This window comes from Camelus ferus, chromosome 9 (genome assembly GCF_009834535.1).
Source record: "Camelus ferus isolate YT-003-E chromosome 9, BCGSAC_Cfer_1.0, whole genome shotgun sequence".
NCBI classification, from domain to species: domain Eukaryota; kingdom Metazoa; phylum Chordata; class Mammalia; order Artiodactyla; family Camelidae; genus Camelus; species Camelus ferus.
The window spans coordinates 13,367,682-13,387,918 of NC_045704.1; the positions used below are offsets into that span (position 1 = coordinate 13,367,682).

The 20,237-nt window shown below is 50.3% G+C and overlaps 1 protein-coding gene across 2 annotated transcripts; it reads right to left on the bottom strand.

Moving 5' to 3' along the window:
* Window positions 1-2,415: 2,415 nt before the first annotated feature.
* On the bottom strand, window positions 2,416-19,998 carry NUCB1 (nucleobindin 1). 2 transcript variants are annotated; one of them, XM_006173822.3, is made up of 13 exons: window positions 19,838-19,998; window positions 19,317-19,453; window positions 16,636-16,743; window positions 14,056-14,188; window positions 10,529-10,632; window positions 8,767-8,952; window positions 8,407-8,497; window positions 4,927-4,985; window positions 4,566-4,658; window positions 4,382-4,474; window positions 3,929-4,099; window positions 3,397-3,493; window positions 2,416-3,277 (listed from the first exon to the last, which is right to left on the bottom strand). In XM_006173822.3, the coding sequence occupies exons 2-13, from the start codon at window positions 19,440-19,442 to the stop codon at window positions 3,165-3,167; spliced, it is 1,374 nt and encodes a 457-aa protein (XP_006173884.1). In that variant the 5' UTR covers window positions 19,443-19,453; window positions 19,838-19,998; the 3' UTR covers window positions 2,416-3,164. The 2 variants fall into 2 exon arrangements, with proteins under 2 accessions (XP_006173884.1, XP_014416642.1); XM_014561156.2 differs by having other exon boundaries at window positions 19,287-19,453.
* Window positions 19,999-20,237: the final 239 nt, after the last annotated feature.

Here is a 20,237-nt window from a genome sequence, read left to right on the forward strand (position 1 = left end):
AGTTTCCTGCAGCTGCTGTAACAAACTACCACAGATTCACTGGCTCAAAACAACACAAATGTGGGGAGGGTATAGTTCAGTGGTAGAGTGTGTGCTTAGCATGCACAAGGTCCTGGTTTTAACCCCCAGTACCTCCATTAAAATTAAAAAAAAAATGCAAACTCTTATAGTTCTGGACATTGGAAGTCCAAAATGGGTCTCAGCGTGCTCACATCAAAGTGTCAGCAGGGCTGGTTCCTTTTGGAGATTCTGAGGGAAGAATTTATTTCCTTGCCTTTTTTGGTGCTTAGGAACCACGCATATGTCTTGGCCCTGAATTACTCTGGCTATCTGTGGTCACATCTCCTTCTCTGTCGGTCACCCCCATTGTCTCCCTCTAATGCAGACCCTTGAGATAACACTGAGCTCACCCAGATAATCCACGATCATCTCTCCATTTCAAGAGCCTTAACTTAATCACACCTGCAAAGTCCCTTTTGCTGCAAAAGGTGAAGGGCCACAGGAGGAAGCACCAGGGTTGGTCAGGAGACAGAAAGTGAGGGGAAAATATGGGCAAGAGATTTTATTGAGGTTTCTATGGGAGGGAAGGGACAAGTCAGTATAGGCAGGTGTAGGACTGGCAAGTTTGAATCGTTTGAGCAGGCTCTGGGGTATAGCGGCTGTCCTGAGTTGTCCAGTACCTGATTGCAGTGTGATTAGGACAGGGAAATATTGCTGGAAGTTTGTAGGTGCTCTATAAAGGAGGTGGTTGGGGTCTGGGCTCCGAGAGGTTGGTTTGCTTAGGAAAGGTGCAGTCAGTAGCAGGTGAGTGGTTGACTATCTCTAGCAACTGGCTGACCGTGGGAGTGTGTCTGTAAGACCCCAGATGTCAAAACATCAAAATCACATGGTTACTACAAAGCGAGACAGAGACCCAGAATATGGGGTGAAGGCAGAGTTGGAATCCCTGGGAAACACGAGGCCCCCATCCCCATCTCCCCATTTTTGTCTCTTCCTTGAGATTCCCAGTCCTCTCTCTAGCCACCCCAAACCCTGTCTATAGCATGAGCTGTGGCTCCTCTGGGACAGGATATTCCAAAGAGAGTGTAATCCTTGTATAACCTTTGCAGAGAGAGTAATCATTGTAAAATCTTTGCGCACAGATCAAAAAGAAAATTATTTTCAAATTAAACATGAAGGGCCATGATAATTTGTTTAAGACTGGAAGGAGGTCAGGTGGGAGGCAGGGATGGGATGAGGGTTGCTCCGGGGAAGAGGTGAGCCTGTTCTTGACCTTGTATGCAGGGTACTCTGTTGTCTGGGGTAACGGACTAGATGTGAACCTCCCCCACTGCTTTTTGGAACTTAGAGTCTCTTGTGGGGAGAGAGAGTAACCAAGTGGACACAGTTACAGATAAAGAATTGCAAAATGTAAAAAGCATCCTGGGAGGGCTGGATTCGGTTTCCTCAGATATGGGAGTCAAGGACTGGCTCCCAGAGACCCTGGTTGTATAGACATGTCTATTTCATAGCAACAATAACAGCTACTGCTTGCTAATCTCAAATTTCAGGGCAGAAGCCATGTCACTCATATGTATTGTTATTATCAGATCCTTCAAGGAATGCTGGAGCTGCTAACATTTTATGCCCATTTTCCAGGTTGCATCACTGAGGCCCAGCACCGAGTTTTCCAAGAGCAGAGAGAGGCTGTGGCTAATGTTCGTGAAGCTCATGGTTGTTGAGGTTCAGCAGGGGAAAGGTGGGGGGTCACAGCACACGTATCTTCCCAGGACCCTTCCTTGGACATTCCAGGGTTTGGGAATATGTATTGGTAATGAGCCTCCCAGATAATTTTTTTTTATCACTGGGGCTTCCTTTACACTTCTTCCTCTTTGTGGATGCCAAACTAGTCCTGCCTCATGCCCAGTGATGTGTTGGTAAACAGGCTGTGGCAGGGGGCAGGTGGTGGTGGTGGGCCTGTAATTTGAAGCCTCTGCCAATTTCCTTTGTTAGCTGTCAGTACAGACAGGTGTGACATCCAGAGCAATTGCAGCCACTTTGGGACAAGAAACGTGCAGCCCCCACACCTACTACAGCAGAACTGGGAGATAGGAGAAACCGGTTCCCTGAAGGCTTTGGAGTTACCCTACCTTGGGACTTCTAGTTTTGGGTAATAATACACTTTTTTTTTTTTATTGTTTAAGCCTAGGTTTGGGTTTTCTATCCTTGAGGCTTAAGGGATCTTACTGAAGGTGAGTGTTTGTGTGTGTGTGTGTGTGTGTGTGTAGGCAGCAGATCCATCATGAGAGGACAAAGATGCCAGGATGGAACCTCTCAGAAATGATGCTTGAACTGAATCTTAAAAAATGAGGACTTTGGCAGGTGAAGTGCATACGGGATTTCAGAAAGAACAGTATTTACAAAGAAACAGAGGCATGGATTTATTCCAGAAACTGTATTTGGATGGAACCAGAGTACAGAGCAGGACAGGGAGCCATGTGAGATAAGGCCAGAAAGGCAGGCGGGGCCTTCCGCATGAGGCAGAGGGGCTAGAACCAGATCCTGGGAAAGGGGCGAGGGGCCAAGACATTAGGGAGGGGCCTGAAGCTGAAGCGGCTTGAGGTCAGGGGTCAGGGGGAGTCGGGGCTCCTGGGATCAGAGTTGAGCAGCTCTGCTGAGGACTCTTCTAGCCTCTGCACCCAGCCATGGGGAAGACATCTTTGAGGCATTGCTGACCCCACAAAGGGTAGAGAAAGGTCTCGAGGGACCAGCCAAGCCCCGTAAACCAATAGAAGCTGGACCCAAAGCAGCAGGCAGGATTCCAGCAGCTGTGAGGATGTGGGATGCTGAAGTGGTCACAACCTGGGCGGTGAGGCCACACCATCTAGCAAGGCAGGCGTGGAGCAGACCCTCTTGGGATGGAGGGGCTTCCCTAAGTTAGGTTGAGCCAGTGCACACTTGACTGGACACGAGAAGGCAGGTCCCTTGGAAGGGGAGAGAAAGAAGGGACCACAGACTGGAAGGCGGCAGATATGGGGGCCTGGGCAGCAATTTGGGAATGCCATCCTGTTCCCCTCCCCGAGGAGGCCATGGGTGATGCCGGGCCCCCAGAGGAGGTTGACTGACACCTCATCCCCCTTCCAGCAGCCTCAATAGGAACCCAGAGTGCTGGCATCCCAGAAGGATCACAGGTTCTGTGAATCCCCTTGGGGCAGCCCTGGGGTCTGTTCAGGAACCTTCTTTTCCGAAGTGTCCACATCCTTCTGGTCACCAGCTGGAGCTGGGACAGGTGCATCATCTGGAAATGGCAGGCGGGGAGGAAATGGTAGAACTTGACATCCCAGTACCTCCTCCCTCAGACCCAGGAGTCCAGGACCCCCAGCTCCCTCCCTGCCCCCTGGGCCCAGGACCCAGCACCTGTGTTGGGGTGGAACTTGAGCTGTCCTTCAGGGCCGACAGCTGGGTCATTGTGGCTTTGCTGCTGCTGTTTCCTCTGTTCCATTTGCAGAACAGCCTGCAGGGGGTGGGGGAGATCACCAGGCTCAAAGGGATGACCTTGAGTCTCCATGGCAACCCGTTAAGCAGTCATAGACCAGTCCCTTCTCCATGGGCCTCAGTTTTTCTCTCTCATTGAGAATTGGGCTTAATACTAGTTAAAGATCCAGTTCTCCCTCCCTTGTCATGGCTTGAGTTCACCTTGGGACATGGAAGCCTTCTTCCCTCCTTGGCCTTTCCCCCTCTACAGCTTATAACCCCACTGCCCTTATCCAACATGGCAGCCGCAGAGCAGTCAGGGATGGGGGTGTTTGCCCTTCCTCAAGATGGCGGCTGCTACCCAAGGATCTACCAATGATTAACAGAGCAGATGCAGGCCTTCCCGGTCTCTGGATACACAAGGACAAGAGCCACCAGGGCCTTAGAGGATGAACCCACTTCCCTGGCCAGTCACCTGCTGCAGCTCTCGTTTCTGGGCCTCCAGGCGGCCCTGGGAGCGCCCCAGAGCCTCGGTCTCCTGGCTAAGGCGCTGGGCCTTGGCATTGAGCTCTGCCTCCCGGGCAGCTAGCTCCTCCTCAAAACGCCTCAGCTCATCCTCCGTGTAAGCAGGGTGCATCTCCACTGTCTGCCGGGGTGAGGACAGAGGCCATCAGCAGGATGACTCCAGCCTTGGCCCGCCCATGTTGGAGGGGTTTCAGAGAAGGCTGGGAGGCCTGGGCCATGCGTGGGGATGGGAGAGACCAGAGTCGGAGAGGGGTGGGAGATAAAGACCCAGAGAGGAGGAGACAAAGACTCAGGGGCTGGGAGATCAGAGATCCAGAGAGAAAGTGGCCAGAGACCCTGAAAGAAGGGTTAGGCCCGGGAGAGAGAGATACATTCAGGACCCAGAGTATCCCCGTGTCCTCACCTCCCAGCCCTCCCCCGTGTCCCCAAACTCCTTCCTCTGCGTAGATGCGAGGAACTCCTCCAGGGTCACGAGGCGGTCCTGGTTGGTGTCCACCTGGGGAGCCAGGGAAGGGTAAGCAACAGAGCTGGACGTCCCTCCCCCACCTCCGCTGACCCCCTCCTTCCCCCACTGCCACCCCTCTCACGTTCTTCATCACGTGTTCCCGCATGCGCAGCCGCTCCTCCTCCATCTCCCGCATATCGTCCTCTTCGTTCTTTGGGTCATACACCTTCTCCAGCTGCAGGGTCAAGCGAGAGGCGGAATGTACTGAGAGGCCCAGGGCAGCCTCCTTCCCAGGCTACTCCACCCACCTCCTTACACAGACAACTTCAACTCCCATCAGTCCTGCCACTGCTGGCAGCCTCTTTTTGCCCCAGGGGCTGCTGAGAGTTGCAGTTTTCCCCTGAACTCACATCCAGGGGAACCTGAGGGGACCACTAGGATCACTGAGGGGACACATGACTGATCTGGGCATCCTCTGAGCCCACAGCTTCCAAGATGCTCACCTCCTTGGTGAAGAGGGCCTCCAGCTCCTGCTCATCCAGGACCCCATCGCTGTTGATATCTGGGGAAAAGACAACAAGGTGTCTTGGGGGATCGAGGACTCTGGGTGGGTCAGGTTCCTGAGGGACCTGCTGGAGAAGGAATTTGGGGCTGATGCAGGGTCTGTTCTCAGGGGACAGGTAACAGTGGGTTTCTGAAAGTAGGATGGTGGCTTTCAGACTTCAGTGCCCCACAGGCCCCTTGCTAGGATAGCTCTTTACCTACCAGGGTCCCAAGAATGGGGAGCAGATGAAGATCAGGCTCCTGTGGGACCATTCTTGGGCCCAGTGTCATGCAAGATGACTTGATCCCTAGCATCCAGTGACCTGGGCAGAGGATCAGCCCCTCTGCCCAGGATCCAGGGGTGTCAGAGATCCCTGCCTCCCAGAACCAGCCCAGGGCTGACTCTGGTTGCCAGAGAAGCATTTCCCTGCCAGTCTGGCCCACTGTTTCCACCTCCTCTGCTCACTCAGATCAGCTCCCACACTAGTCCTACAGAGGTGGCCAGGAACCCCAACCTTGCAAATCCGATGGTTAACTTTTAGCCTTTATCTTACTGGACTTTGTGCCTTTGGGTCCCAGAATATTATCCTCTTCTCTCCAGCTGCCCTTCATTTTCCTTTGCTGGCTCTGTCCTCTTCCTGACCTCTACACGTTGGTGTATCCCTCTTCTCTACCAAATATTCAGATCTGTCCAGTATGGAAGCCACTAGCCACATGGGCTGTTTAACTTTAAACTGATAAACATTACACAAGACTGAAATTTCAGTTTTTCAGTCCCACTTGCCACACGTCAAACACCCAACAGCCCCATGTGGCTGGTGGCTGCCATCTTGGGCAGCAAAGGACATTTTCCATCGATACAAAGAGCGTCTGATTGGCCAAGACTTCCTTCAGTGGGTTCCTCCAGTCCCTCCACTTTAATGCTAACTGCAAGCTGCCTCCATACCTGAATATTCAACTGCCTACTCTCCATCTCCACATAAATGTCTAACAGACATCTCTAATTTGACATGAACAGACCAGTTCCCAATCTTCTCTGCCAAACCTGCATGCTCTTCCCTCACCATCTTTCCAGTTGTGCCAAATACCTGAGTCACCCTTCACTCTTCCATTCCATTATAATCCTCATCCAGTCCGTCTGCAAGTCCTACCAGCTTGACCTTCAAAATGAATCCAAAATCCAACCACTCTTCCCTACTTCCATGATCTAGCCACCAGCATCTCATGCCTTTCAACATGGCTCCTGGCTTTGGACCTTGGCCCCTACAGCCTGTCCTCGACACAACGCCCAGGTGGATTTTGTCAGCAACTTATGGCAGATGGTGTCAGTTCCTCTGCTCAAAGTCCTTTTGTGGTGTCCTACCCAAAACAGAATAAAACCCAAATTCCTTATCCCAGCTGTAGAGCTGCTGTAACCTCCCCAAGTCTTTCTTACCATTCTTTTCTTCAAGCATTCTGCTCCAGTGACCTTGGAAACCTATCAAGTTCATTCCTCCCTGTGTGTGCCTGCTGTTCCCCACAACCTAGACCCTCTTCCCCCAAATATCTGTAAGACTCAACCCCTCAGTTCACTGAGGTCTTGGTTCAAATGTCATCTCACTAGAGCTGTGCTGTTCAGTCCAGCAGCCATGAGCCACGTGGGGCAAATGAACTTTAAGAGCAACCAGATACAATGAAAAACTCATTTCTTTTACATTCTGCTAAATGAAGTAAGCCAGTCACAAAAAGACAAATATTGCATGAGTCCACGTATATGACATAGTTAGAATAGTCGAATTCAGAGAGAGAGAAAAGAGAAGAGAAGTTATCAGGGGCTGGGGGAGGGGTAATGGGGAGATGATTAATACAGAGTTTCAGGTCTGCGAGGATGAAGAGAGTTGTACAACAGTGTGAGTGTACTTAACATGACTGAAACATACGCTTAAAAATGGCTGAGACATTAAATTTTATGCTATGTGTATTTTACCACAATTACAAATTTTAAAAAATTTAGTTTATCAAAAAAAAAATTAGTTCCTTCATTGTAAAACCCTTATTTCAAGTGCTAATAGCCACATGGGGCTGGTGGCTGGGTACTGGGCAGTACAGACGCGGAACATTTCCACCAGCATAGAAAGTTCTGTTGGACAATGCTGGTCTAGTAAAAACCCTTTCCAATCAGGCTCTCTAAAGTCATCACTCTAGGCCCTTAATCCCGCTGCCCTTGTAGCCACAGTACATGTTAACTACCTCAGCATCTATTATAGAACCTATTTCACTGATTCTAAAATGTAGTTTTTGGGGGTGGGTATAGTTCAGTGGTAGAGTGGGTGCTTAGCATGCATGAGGTCCTGGGGTCAATCCCCAGCACCTCCATTAAAAAGAAAAAAAATTAAATAAGTAAATAAACCTAATTACCACCCCCAAAACCCCCTCAAAACAAATATTAATAAATAAACCTAATTACCTCCCTTTCCAAATAAGATGTGCTTCCCCCACCCCGTATTTTATTATTTTATTATTTATTAACTTATTTTCTGGGGTAGGGAGGTAACTAGTTTTTGGTTTTTTTTTTTTTTTTTTTTAATTTTTAGAGCAGGTACCGGGGATTGAAGCCAGGATCTCATGCATGCTAAGCATGCACTCTACCACTTAAGCTATACCCCACCCCCTGTATTTTATCATCCATGAAATTGGGGGGCATCTTATCATGATAGTGTGTCACTTCAATGGACAGCTTATGTAACATTCAAGTGTATTTTACACTCCACGGCCACTGAGAGTCACTGAAATACAGAATTATCTGTTTGCCTGATCACTGGCTCTGTAATGGCAGGGGGACTTTGTTTTGTCCACAGCTGTTTCCATGGGGTCTCTGTGAAGCTGGGTCCTTAGAGGTCGCTTAGTAAACATTTGCTGAATGAATGAATCAGGCTCTGCTGAGCTCTGGTGACAGGCTGTAGCTTCTGGGTCAGGGTCCTGGGCACCCCTGAAGGTGTCTGGCAAGCCCAGGCTAGGTTTCCAGACAGGAAGAGACTGAAGGGAAATGTGTCTCTGAACCACCCTGGAGAAGGGGCTTCCTGGGTCCCTGGAGGCCTATTTATCAGGGAGCAGCCTGCCCTGAGTGACAGGGCTCCCAGAGGGAACCAGGGCTTCTAGGCTGCCATGGGAGGGGGGCCTAGGCCTAGCCAAGCCTGCTTTGCCCAGTTAGAGGATACCAGCCAGTCCTTAAAACCCAGAGGTGGAGTGTATGCCAGAAAAAGGCCCAGCTCTTCCATAGAAGACCCCAGCCTTAGCAACAGGGAGGGACAGGGCCTTCTAGATCACCAGAGGAGATGGGCTTAGACTCTCTGGCCTGCCTAAGCCCCATGAGATAGGGAGGCCCCTTCTTAGCGTTCAGGCCCCAGAAAGGTCAGAGCCCCAGAGTTAGCCTGGGTCTTGGGACTCCCTCCCCACCTTACCATGCAGTATGAAGAAGGTCTTGGGGTTAAACCTGTTGGGGTCCAATCCATCCAGCTCCTCCCATACCTCCTTCAACTGGGCTTGGCTGCCCTGTGGAAGGGAGAGCCAGGGGCTCATGAGCAAGAAGTCTGGGTCCCACAGGATAAAGCTAGAGAACCCTGTACCCCCATCCCTCAAGTGTCATGCCCTTCAAGCAATCTAAGAAAACTACAACTCCCAGCAGCCCCTGGGGGTAGCTGGACACCTCAGAAGAGGCTTTTGCCTCAAAGTCTGCTGGGAGTTGTAGTTTTTCAGCTACTTTCTTCCAGAGCTTGGTGAGTTGGACATAGTGGGAGGTGGGCATGAATGCGGGTCCTTACAGGCACGTTGACTTTGGGGTGTTCTCGGTGCCGGCGCTGTTGCTCTTCCAGCTTCCTCTCTGCCTCCTTTCGCTGCTCCTCTCCCAGTGACTCTAGATAACGGCGTCTCTCATGTTCCTTGAGCATCTCGTAGCGTTTAAACTCTTCGTGATGGGCTGCGTCGTACTGGGCAAGGTCCCGGGTGGCCTGGGGAAAGGCACATGGTCACTCTTGTCTCACCTCTATGCCCAGCCCCTAATTCCAACCTCCAAATGCCAGGCCTTTGGCTCTGAATCTGGCCCAACTTCCACCTGTGCTGGGTCTCATGTCCTGATGTCACTTTTTGCCCCATCACACATAACCTTCTCTCTCTGCTCAAAAAAGATTAGGATGGTTACACAATGACAACTTTAACTCACCTCTTTCAAGTCCTCCACCATCTCAAGATCATGGAGGAATAAATAATAAACAGCACACAAGGTGGACTTAATACAGAAAGCAGTGCAGCTAGGTAGTAAAGAACATGAGGCCTCTAACTATTCTGCCCAGCGTTCAAATCCAGGCCTTGTCGTGTAAACAAATCCCACTAGCTGTGTGACCCTACGCAAGTTACTCAGTCTCTCTGTGCCTCAGTTTCCATCTCTGGAAAATGGAGATAATAATACTATACTGGGTTGTACAGTGTCCCCCCAGAATTCACGTGCACCTGAACCTCAGATTGTGATTTTCCTTGGAAGTAGGACCTTTGCAGATGTAATCAGCTAAGATGAGGTCCTACTAGATTAGGGTGGGCCCCAATTTTAATGACTGGTATCTTTATAAAAGGCTACAGAGAAGATGCAGAGGGACACAGGGAGAATACCAAGTGATGATGGAAGCAGAGACTGGAGTGATGCATCTACAAGCCAAGGAATGCTGGCAGCCACTAGAAGCTGGAAGAGGCAAGAAGCAGATGCCTCTAGGGAAACCCTGGTTTTGGCCTGGTGATACCAGTTGTGGATTTCTGGCCTCCAGAACGGTGAGAAGATACCTTTCTGTTGTTTTAAGCCACTGAGTCTGTGGTAGTTTGTTACAGCAGCTGCATGAAACTAATACACCCAGGAAGACCCTTCTTGACTTGTGACCTACACTGCAAGGCAACACATTCATGTTGTTTAAAGCTACTAAGTCTGTGCTTATTTGTTATACAGCAACAACAGAAAACCAATACAGCTGTTGTATGGGGAACAGATGGAACAGCAGGGGTTCTAAACCTGGGGTAACTTCCACCCCCAGGGGACAGCTGTCGACATCTGAAGACAGTGTTGGTTGTCGCAACTGGGGGAGTCTACTGGCATCCGGCGGGTAGAGGCCAGGGATGCTGTTAAACATCACACAGCACAAACAGCCCCCACAACCAAGGAGCCCGGCTCTCAACATAATGGTTAAGACCAGGAGAATGACAGTGGGGCTGGAAGAAAGTGGACAGTTTCTGGAGTGTTCTGGAAATAAGCAGCAAAAATATCCCACAGGGATCAAGGTCCAGGCCAGGCAAGGATTAAATCAAATGGCTGCTATTATCTTCATGGCCACCAGATGGAGCTCCAGCAGGACAGAAAACAGCTGGTTGAGGTTCAGGCCTCAGACTCTGGGGAGGATTTTTAGAAAATACTGGCCCTCTGCAGCCGCTGGCCGCGGAGAACACTGGGCAAGGGTAAGTGGGCTCGTGCCCCAGGCTCTGCTCTCTTCTCCCCCTCTCCAAAGCTCCCCCCAGTCCTCTGCCTCTAGGTCCCCGTCACACTACCGTCTGGATGAGCAGCTCCAGGTCCCGGGCCTCGAATGTGTGCTGATTCTGAGGGTCCAGGTGTTCAAACTGCTTCAGGAGGCTCAGGTGATCCAACTGTACATCTAGATGAGAGAGAAGATGGGGGGGAAAAAATGAAGAACTCATGCAACATTCTTTCTTTCAAAATCCCTATCCTGGGCCGGATGTGCTCTAAAGGAGGTCACAGAGGGCACTGGGGAGGCCCAGAGAATGGCTTGAATGAGCCTGGGGCAATCAGGAAGGGCTTCTTGGAGGAGGCAATACCACAACTGAGTCTGATGCTTAAAATAATAATGACCATGATAATAACCAACATATATCAAACACTTACTAAATGCCAGGCCCTGATCTAAACACATTAAACATGTTAAGGCATTTACTTTTCACAGAAATCTTAAACATAGGTTCTGTGATTATCCCATTTTATGGAAGCGAAAACTGAGGCCCAGAGAGAAGTGATGTGTCCAGGTCACCATCTGGGAAGTGGCAGGGTGAGGATTAGCACAGTCATTGGGCTCCAGAGCATGTGACCCTCAACCTCTGTTCTGGGTTGAATCTCATGCCCTGACATTCACATGGGGGCTGAAGTCCTAACCCCCAGGACCTCAGAATGTGATGTTATTTGGAGAGAGTCTTCACAGAAGTGATCAAGTTAAAATGAGGTCATTAGGGTGGGTCCTAATCCAATATAATGGGTGTCCTTATAAAAAGGGGAAATTTGGACACAGAGACATGCACTGAGGGAAGATGATGTGAACAGACATGGGGGGAAGATGGCCATCTGCTCATCAGAGACCTAGAACAGAGCCTCCCTCACAGTCCTCAGAAGGAACCAACCCTGGCAACACCTTGATTTTGAACTTCTGGCCTCCAGAGCTGGGAGCCAACCAACGTCTGTTATTTAAGCCACCTGGTGTGTGGTACTCCGTAACAGCCCTAAAAATGCTAATGCCAGAGGGGCAGGCGACAGGGCACACATGCGAAGGGAGGAGCTGGGACGGCTGTAGCAGTAAGGGTGGACTTAATCCTGAGGGCACTGGGGAGCCATAATGGGTATTTTTTTAAAATTTTTTTGGGGGGAGGGTAGCTAGGTTTTATTTATTTAGTTAAGTTAATGGTGGTCCTGGGGGTTGAACCCAGGACCTCATGCATGCTAAACCTGCACTCTTCCACTGAGCTATACCCTTCCCCCTCATAGTGGATTCTGAGCAGAGGGACAGGACTTGAACTGGGTGCTGTGATAGGTTGCATGCAGCTCCCCCTCTCCCCCTGACATCCACATCCAGATCCCTGGAATCTGTGAATATGCGACTTCACGGAGCAAAAGGGAATTTGCAGCTGTGATTATATGAAGGATCTTGAGATGGGGAGATGATCCTGGATTATCTGGGGGAGAGGGGTTAAATGTAATCCTTCTAAGAGGGAGGCAGCAGGAGACCTGACTCCAGTAGGAGGCAAGGTGATGACCAAAGGAAAACGCTATGCTGCTGGCTTTGAAGAGGCTCTCAGCCATGGAATGCAGCTCTCGAAGCTGGAAAAGTTAAGGACACAGATTCCCTGCCCCCCAGCCTCCAGAATCAATGAAGCCCAGTTGACACCTTGATTTCTGCCCAGTGAAACTGATCGCTGATTTCTGATCTCTGAACTGTTAAGAGAATGAATGCTTGTTGTTTTAAGCCACTGTTTGGTGACTTGTTCTATCGGCCACAGGAAACCAACCGAGGTGTTTACGGGATTTGCTAACACTGGCTGCTCTCTGGGAAATAGAAAACACTGGGAAAAGCAGGGGTGGTGGCAGGGAGCCCAGGGAGGAGGCAACGGCTCTGATCCAAGTGGGACCTAAGTGGCAGCAACAGCTGTGGAGGGAAGTGGTCAGAATCTAGAGATATTCTGAGTTGTCCAAGGGACAAAAGTGGAAGTATGCAGCTTGGCACATGGAACATAATAAGCAGTCAATTGACAGGAGAGATTTTTCTCATTCGTGACAAGGGAACACTTAATTCACCAGAGATCAAGTCAGAATCTGAAACTGTAGTAATTAAAACAGCAGGACAGAGAAGGCGTGGATGCTTATGTCGAAGGAAACCATGCCTATCTGGTCACCTTAGAGCCCCAGCACTCAGCTCAGTGCCTGGCACAAAGCAGGACTCAAGTCATATTGGGTCAATGGATAAAAGACATCAGATAGGAAGGAAAACAAAGCTCAGCTCTCTGACCCTCAACACCATCTGCTCAGGGTCCCCATCTGTAACATGAGTCTTACGAGGTATCAGGAAATGAAGGGAGAGGCAGAAGGCAAATCTCAAGAAAGTGGGCTCGTTCTTACACTTAGTGATAGGCCAAAACTTTCCCCACAGTACCAGAATACCCCACAAAGCTACCATGAGTGAAACAGCCCGGTCCATCACAGACAATGGGTGCAAATAACCCATGTCCATCAATAGATGAATGGACAAACCAACGGTGGTAGAGCCAGACTGAGGGAATATTACTTGGCCCTGAAAAGGAATGAACTAGTGATATAAGCTACAGGATTACACTAGAAGAAGCCAGACACAAAAGATTACATATCGTATGAATCCATTTGTACTAAATGTCCACAACAGGCAAATCTAGAGACAGAAAGTAGGTTCCCAGGGGTTGGGGGAATAGTGGGGTAGAAGCTACAGGGTCCAGTGATTCTTTTGGGGATGATAAAAATGCTCTAAAGTTGACTTTGATAATGGTTGCACATACCTGTGAACATACTAAAAAACCACTGAACTGTACACTCTAAATGGGTAAATTGTTTAGTATATGAATCTTATCTCAATAAACTCATTTAAAAGAAAGAGCATGGTCAGACACAGATTATAACAAACTATATCTCTAGGAATGTTAGAAATAGGATGGGATCTTGGAATGTGAATCCACTCAAACCTCTCTCTTCAGGCACTTTTTTTTTTTCTTTTTCTTTTTTAGCCAAAAAATTAGACTATAAATTACAGCTTTACATATAAATGCCAGGAAATTAGAATCATTTCAGTGAGGGAGAGAGAGAATAAGCCAAGGAAAAATACAGTGTAACCTGTTGAACTTCCTGACTCTGATCACTGTACTATAGTTTTGTAGAACATTGTCATTCTGAGGAAAATCACGCCGAAATACTTAGGCATAAAGGAATACGGTGTCTGCAAGGAACTCACAAATGTCAAGGGCAGTTAAATGGTGCAAATGTTAACAACTGGAGAATCAGGGTATTGGGGAGTTTTTGGTGGTATTCTTGCAACTTTTCTGTTAAGTTTGAAGTTACATCAAAATTTTAAATGACCCTGATTTGTTAAAATAAAAATTAAAAACCTGAAACAAAAAAAACCAACCGAGCAACTAACAACAGACTAATGTTAATAGTAGATTGTGCTAGGAAGGAAACTTGATCAGTCTTCCACGCAGATTTTACGGGGGTGGAGAGAATGAGGCCACCCCGCCCACCCGCTGGCCACGCCCACCCACCGGCCTCTGCTTACTGGGCTCCTGCTCCGCATCCATCTTGGCCTTAAGCAGCATCCGCAGCCTCGACACCTCCTGCCGCTTGAGCTCGTCCAGCTTGGTGCGGACGTGGTGGCTGACAAAGTCCAGCTCCCGGCTCAGCTTCCCGCTCTGCCCGGAGAAGGAGGGACACTGGTCAGGCTGCCCTCTCTGGAACCTTCTACAAGTTTTCTCATGCCCCACCCTGGGGCTCCCCAGAGCCCCTGAGACAAGATTCCAACCCCTCAGCCTGGCAGTCAAGGCCCTTCTCATCTCCTGTCACTCATCAAATCACACTCTTGGTTCCAGCAATACTTACAAGGGGGCCCCATGATCATAGCTCTTTCCCACCTCCCGGCCTTTGCACATGCTGGTCCCTCTGCCTGGGATTCTCTCTTGCCAATGCTTTTCAGGCCTAACCAAATCATCCTGACTGTCCTTCAAAACTCTAAGCAGATGGCATCTCCTTTGGGAAGAATCCTCTGACAAACCCCTTGGCCCCTACTACACACAAACACACATACACACACACAAACTGAGTCAAGTGCCTTCTCTGAGCGACCTGTATCATTGCTTTGGCTTATGTCTGTTTCTCAGTCAGAGCTGACCTCATTCCTTTCCTGCTCACAGCTCCCCATGGCTCCCCAGTATCAGCAGGACAGAATCCCTGGGCCGAGCACTCAAGACCCTGCAGGAGCTTCCATCTGCCCATGCCCAACCCCCACCCTGCCCATGCCCCATCCCCCTTGTCTTTAAGTCAGTTTTAAGGCACTGCCAGCCACCAGCTGAAGGCACCAGAATGCTTCGTCAGCACACATGGTTCCTACTGTCTGAAATGTCATCCTTTCCCCCTCCCACATATACACATTTCAACTTCTATACCAGACACTCCCACTCAGAATTTCAAACCTCACTCAGAGTATCCTTTTCCTCACTTGTCAGACAGACTGGGTCCCTCTTGGGGCTTCCCCAGCACCCCCACTACCTCCGTTATTGTTCAGAGGGCTTTCTCAGCTACTCCTGACTCACATCTGGTCTCTCCAGCCTGTGAAGGGGTGTGGCCTTTGCAGAGGCAGCAGGACAAGGGATCCCAGTGCCAGTCATATTAACCTCAACTAGTCAAACACCTACTATGAGCCAAGTCCTGTGCTGAACTCACTGAGTCTGTCCTCTAATCCTGCCCTCCACCCCATTTTACAGATGAGCAAACGGAGGCCCAGGAGGAGAAGCTGCTGGCCCATAGTCCCTCAGTGAGGATGGGCAGCCAGTTTCCAGCCTGGTGACCAAGGCAGTGTCATGGCTCCCCAGAGTGGGAGTTTTTGGTTCAAATCCCAGCCCTGGCACCACTGCACTGCGTGACCCCAGCACACCTCTTCTCTGCCAAGCCCTTGAAGTGGGGATTATCGCTGATTCGCACAATCCCCCCCTCACCCCTCTCAACAGAGAAATTGCTACACGAGCCTCCTGGTTTCTTGAGAAGGAAACCAAGGCACAGAGGGGTGTGGCCACTTGCCCAGGAGAGCATGAGGTGGAGATGAGACTGGAATGCGGCACCATCCCACTGCAGAACCTGCCTGTCTATATGGCCACTCTGTTTCTGATGTCACTTCCCAGCTGTATGACCTTGGGCAAGCCAGATGGCCTCTAGGATCTCTGTTTCCCTGGCTGGGCAGTGGGACAGTCTGGGCTCAGCAGTCTCTAGGTCTGCCGTCCACTGCCCGGGGCCAGGTAGATGGGGACAGACAAGAGTCCCAGGAAGGCTGGGAGGTCTTGGGGGGAGCAGGGCTGCCTCCCCATCAGTCCCAAGTCTTGGGGACTTCCCTGGGCCGAAGTGTTTGGAGAACTCAGGGTGGATTCCCTAGGTGGGACATTCCAACCTGCACCCAAATGGGGAGGGGGTTCGGGGTGGGATGGAGGAGTGGGGGCAGACAGCCCTCTCTCCTCACAGAGGGTGACACCATCCTTTCTGAGGGATGCTGCCCGGGGGAATGGCAGGGGGTATGATCTCCGGGCGCAGCCAGCTCAAGGGGCCTACAAGAAGGACAGATACTGCTATCAGCATCTGCCTCTGTAAAATGGGGAGAATCATGGCTCCTTTGGGGGCCTAATGTGAGAGTTAGGGGTGACATGAGTGATGACAGCATCTCCCCTATTTTGAATTCTTCCTGGGTAAAGAGTGCCGAGTACCCCCGGACCCAGCCCTCACTCGGTGCTTACTGAGGATGACCACTGTGCACCTCGAAGCCTTTTACACATCTTACCTCGGAGAGTCCTGTGAGGCAGGTTCTATTATTACCCTATTTCACAGATGGGGAAACTGAGGCACAGTGAGGGGCGGTCACCCAGCTGGTAAATGGTAGAACTGAGACTGGGAACCTGTGTCATGTGTAGCCACACTGAACCACACATCTGGTCTTTCCCAGATCCCTTCCCAGCTGTGTGACCCGGAGAAGCAAATCCCCCCTCCAAGGCTCAGTTTTGTAATAGCTGGAAGATTTCCCTTTAGGGAACTCAGTCCTTTCCTGAGCTCTGCCCTCTGAATGCGCATCCCCTCCCATCGCGCTGGCACACAGCCGCACCTTGATATCCTCCGCGTTGGCAGCCTGCAGCTTTTCCCGGAAGTGCCCGTCGGTCTCCAGCACGTTGATGACCTCTTGGAGGTACCGGTGATAGTACAGGCCTGTATCCTGAGGCGACAAGGATGAATATAGTAGCCCCAACCTTTTCTGGGTCTCCCCTGCAGGTAGGATCCAGGTTCTGCTTCCCTGGGCACCTGCTGAGGGACCCAGAGACCACCCACCCCACCCCTCAGCAGGAGGCCTACTCTGTGGGACAAAGACTCTGGAGCCAGCAGACCCCAGCTGCTCTGTAACCCTCGGTTAACTGCCTGATCCTCTGGGCCACAGTTCTCACCTCTTCCCAGGTCTGTCTGTACTGAAGATGAAATGGAATTCACATGGGTAAACACCCAGTCCAATGCTGCCCACAGAGGGAACACACTGGTACTTGTTTCCAAGAAATGACATATACATCCATTCGTTCATTCACTCAAAAAGCATTCACTGAGCTCCTACCATGTAGCAGGCACGGTTCCAGGGTACACAGCCAAGTGAACAAGATAGAAATTCCTGGACTCCTGGTCGTAGCCCTGCCATGCGTAGATGGCTGGCCTTTTCCTCTTCTGTTTGTAAAATAGGCAATAAATTCCCTACCTCGCAGAGCTGCGGTGAAAATTAAATGAGATAAAAAGCCTGGCACTATGATAAGGCTGTGGAAGATAGTCCCCATCTGCTAGGGCTATCATTAGATATGTTGTGGAACACATCATAGGTAACAAATGATAACAGATCACCAGCCATGCCGCTGTGGGTATACCAACTTCCCACTGCTGCTGTAACAGAGTACCACAAGCTAAGTGGCTTAGAGCAACAAAAATTTATTCTCTTAGGAGGTCAGAAGTCCAAAATGTGTCAGCCGGGCTGAGGTTATTCGGGAGACTCTAGGGGAGAATCTGTTTCCTCACCTTTCTGGCTTCTAGAGGCTGCCTGCCTTCCCTGGGTCATGCCCTGCATCACTCTGACCTCTGCTTACGTCATCACATCGCCTCTGATGCCAACCTTCTGGCTTCCCTCTTATAGGGAACCCTTGTGGTTACCCTGGGCCCACCTGGATAATACAGGCTAATTTCTCCACCTGAAGATCTTAACTCAATCACACCTGCAAACACTGCTTTGCCACGTAAGGTGATATACTCACAGGTTCTGGGGATGAGGGCATGGACATTTTGGGGGGCCATTATTCCAAACACAATGGCTGAAATCCTAAATCTGCCAGTTACTGGCTATATGACCTTGTTAAGGACTGCTGGGATGCCTAGCTAAATTTAAATTTCAGATAAAACAACAAATAACTTTCAGTATAAGTATACTGTGTGGAGTGCACTTATACTAATAATTTTTCTTTGTTTATCTGAAATTCAAGTTTAACTGGGTGTCCTGTGTCTTTATTGGCCCAGTCTGGCAATCTTAGTCCTTGGGCAAGTTATTTAATCTCTCTGTGCCTCAGCTTCCTCACCTGTAAAGTAAGGGTAATGAGTACCCACCTCATAGGGGCTGTTGTGAGGATCAGAGGAGTTAATATCTTTAAATATTTAACTCGCTACTTAGTGGGAGCTGTCAATGTTGTCATGATTGCTATGATTGATGTTTATAACCCTGTGTGGTTTTCATTAGCCCCAGAATAAAGAAATTCTCCACCATGGCCCACAAGGCCCAGTGTGATCTGCCCTGTCCCCTCTCTGACCTCAGCTCCCCATCACTTGCCTCACTGGCATCCTCCAAGTCCCTCTACCACTCTGCTTTCTCCTACCAGACAGCCTTTGCCGGGCTGTTCCTTCCATCTGGAACATTCCTTCCCACACTTTGGATCTCAGCTTAAGTGACCCTTCCTTCCTCCCTGACCATGTCACCTGATGTCTGTTCTCAGAGAGCCTTGCTGTTTGTCTTCCCAGTGAATCAGGCATGGGGCTTGTTCCAGCACTGTGCCTGGCTCGTAGATGCTCAAGAAATGTGTGGAAAGAATGAAAGGAAAGGGGACTCAAGCAGCCCTTCTGTGACTGCAAAGATTTCATGGAACAGAGACTTAACTTGCTAGGTGGGGACCTACCACACGTGGAAAGATCTGTTCCACAGATAGTGAAGTGCTCATCCCTACTGGGAGCTGCAGGATTCCGGCCACAAATCAGGGTATTGGCCTTGAGGATCTTTAAAGTTACAAATTCCCTAAAACTAAAGGTTTCATAGGGTTCCATAAACGCTCGTTGTAATAAGCAGTTTACACGCCCCAGTCATAATTTAAACTACAACTCCCATGAGCGCCATGATGCGAGGACACCCCAGTTAGCTAACACCACCTGCTCAAGGTGCTACTGGGAAATGTAGTTCTTTTTTTCCAGATGCCTTCTTAAGAGGAGGGCGTCGTAAAAGAGCAGAGAGGTTTAGATGGGGATGTGATGCAGATTTTTTTTTAATCTAAAATCTGACCTGGTTTCCCATACCTCAAAGTCAGGGGCTTAGAAATCTGACCCCCTCCCCCACACCCCAAGTTTTTCACCACCTCAAAGCCCTGGGATAGCAAAGAATGGCAGGCAAACTACAAGCCGCATCCGTGGGTTGGAGTAGCCACCCAGGGGCCACCGAGGACGCAGGAATTGTAGTACCACTGCAAACACCTGGCTGGCGAGCAGGGCAGGGCCACTCACGGGGCTCTCGGTCGCGGGATTCTCCTTCTGGGTAGCCCCCCGCTCCAGAGGCACGGCCAGAATAACGCGCAGCAACAGCAGAGGTGGCAGGATGAGGAGGGCGGCCCAGGGCCCAGAGGGAGGCATGGCGGCGTGGTCTGTGGGAGGCAGAGAAGTGGAATACGTCTGTCCCAAGCCTCCTCCTCCCCTGGACTCTGGAGTCTGGACCCTCCCCACCCTGCCCTCTTCCAAGAGTCATGACTCAAAGCGTTTCGTTTCCCGGGACCCAGGATACAGTGCCTCTGACCTTCCCTAACTCAGACCCAGGAATCCTGGTTTCCAGCACCCGCTTCGCTTAGACTCAGGAATCCGGGATTTCGACCCTCTCTTTCCCCAGACCCAAAGGTCCAGGGCACCAGCCTCCTTTTTTCTCAGGATCTAGAGGTACTGGTGTCTTCCTCCGAGACTCAGTTTTCCAGCCTCTGGTCCCCTGTCTCCCTTCTTTCCGGAACCCAAGAATCTGGGTCCCCCCAGCCCCTCACCTCTCCTTCACCGCAGAGGGCGTTTTCCTGAGCTAGGACCTCCGCTGCGTTCTCGGTGATTTCCCCCCTAAGCCACGCCCACCTTCCAGCAGAGGACCCGCCTTCGGCAGCCAGATTGGTCTACGCTGGCTCCAAGTCCCTCCGGCCTCTGCCTAGCGGCCCCGCCCCTCATCGAAGTCGCTGGCCTTTTCTCGAAAGCCTGGCTTACTTTCTTGGAAGCCCTATCTTGTGACGCCACATTTCCTGCTTTTTAGGACGAAAGGAGAAAAGGGGCTTTCAAAGAGAACTACAACTCCCTTCGGAACGGGGGAAAATGAGTCAACTTCCGCGGGCATATTGGCCCCTTCGCCTCATGGGAGTTGTAGTTTTCCCATTTATTTTCTCCCCAAGAGGTGACTGG